This window comes from Rutidosis leptorrhynchoides, chromosome 5, assembly GCF_046630445.1.
Source record: "Rutidosis leptorrhynchoides isolate AG116_Rl617_1_P2 chromosome 5, CSIRO_AGI_Rlap_v1, whole genome shotgun sequence".
Classification (NCBI taxonomy): Eukaryota; Viridiplantae; Streptophyta; class Magnoliopsida; order Asterales; family Asteraceae; genus Rutidosis; species Rutidosis leptorrhynchoides.
The window spans coordinates 357,128,268-357,130,010 of record NC_092337.1 but is presented as its reverse complement, the minus strand read 5'-3'; the positions used below and the strand labels follow the sequence as shown (position 1 = coordinate 357,130,010).

Genomic DNA, 1,743 nt, shown 5'->3' with positions numbered 1-1,743 from the left:
AAATAACGAGAATATTATAAACGTTAGTCAACGGAAATTGGGAATTTAAATAGCGAAAGATATTATTTAAAAAAAAAAGACGGTGTTAAAAATAAATTTAACGGAAAAACGCGGGATGTTACATCGATTACAGCCCAAAAATTTGCAGCTAAGCAAAAGCAAAGACTATACAAAAAGGGTATTTAAGAGAACATCTATAAGAGTTACAAAGGAGTCATTAGCCTATACCGGTCCTAATGTTTGACGCAGAGACGAAGAAGCTCGGATTTATCAGCCACTGGTGTCATTCCAACGATGATTTCTTTAAGCGTTTGGAAATCCAGCCGAAACTTACCGATTGAATGTTTGTTAAAATCTTTTGAGGCATCCAAATATGATTTTTAAACACCACTTCATTCCTCGCTTTCCATAACATATAACAGGTTACCCACTTTAAACTTTGCCAAATAATCTTTACGTTCGACGTTGGAGCAGGAATTAAGGAGTCTGCGTCGAAAATTTGGTTGATTGTAAGAGATGGAATGCATGGCAGATTCCACCAGCTTAGCACTTGATTCCAAATTTCCAAGACTTTAGGACATTGCGATAGAATGTGCTCTGCAGTCTCCGTTTCGATCAAGCATAAGGGGCACAAAGTTGAGTCTAAATCGATTCCTCTTTTTTCTAATTCAATCCTTACCGGGATCCTTTTTTGCCTTGCCCTCCAAACGAAGATTTCTACTTTTAATGGGATTGCCTTGTTACGTAGAGTTTCACCCGAATTTGAATGAGATGATGATGATCTTTTTATGTCTATCAAATTCGACATCGTTTTTGTTTTGTAGAAACCTTCTGTGTCCAAATACCATCTCCATTTGTCCTCCTCTTCTGCTTTTAAACGAATGGGTTCCAAAAGATTTTTTAGATCCTGCAATTCTCCTTGCGCCCTACCTCTGATTGGCCTGACCCAGTCTCCACGAAGTTCATTGTGGCCAAAACGGTCCAGCACCGAGACCTGCTTGAAATTTTCCAAGGCGTAGAGTCTGTTAAACTTGTCCATTAGCTTAATATCTCCAATCCACGCGTCCTGCCAGAACTTTACTGTTCTCCCATTTCCAAGTTCTTTGACAAATGAAGTGCTAAATTCAAGACCCATAGCATCCAATAATGAACCTGCTTTAGTGATATTTTGCCAAGTAGAAGAACCTCGAAACACAGTGTCATCGTTAGTCAAATTTAATCCTCCCCCAGACCCGTAAATGCTAGTGATAACAACAATTACTCTAATTAATAAGTAACAATTATTTTATGAAAATTATTGTCATAACTACAAAAAGGAATAGGGCGTGGCTTTTTCCAGTATGTTGTCAATCGCGTAATTTTTTTGATTTTCAAGAACACCATTATTCAGGAGAAAAATCCATCCATCATATCATTGGCATCAATACTGAAAATGATTAACCCAAATCATAAAATCGTACTTTTTATTTTAAATCATAGCGGAAGTATTAAACGTATTATATTTAAACACAATATAATATCATATCGTTTACAACACCACTGGTGTTACTTTCAAAAGCATGTATCCAAATAATTTAATTATAGACATCAGAGTTCTACTGTAGTGTCAAACATATCACATACAAAATACTGCTTTCCTTTTACAAAAGATGCAAAACCTCCTACCTGCAGAGGAGGAACTCTGGGAGATTAGTACAGTGCTAAGCAAATGGGGTACCTAGACAGATATTACTATATAGTCAC

The 1,743-nt window shown here is 36.6% G+C and overlaps 1 protein-coding gene across 1 annotated transcript; it reads right to left on the bottom strand.

Annotated features, from left to right (window-relative positions):
• Positions 1-283: 283 nt before the first annotated feature.
• On the bottom strand, positions 284-1,135 carry LOC139849683 (uncharacterized). The gene has a single exon (XM_071839314.1). It carries the CDS (start codon positions 1,133-1,135, stop codon positions 284-286), a length of 852 nt encoding a protein of 283 aa, XP_071695415.1.
• Between the last annotated feature and the right edge of the window lie 608 nt (positions 1,136-1,743).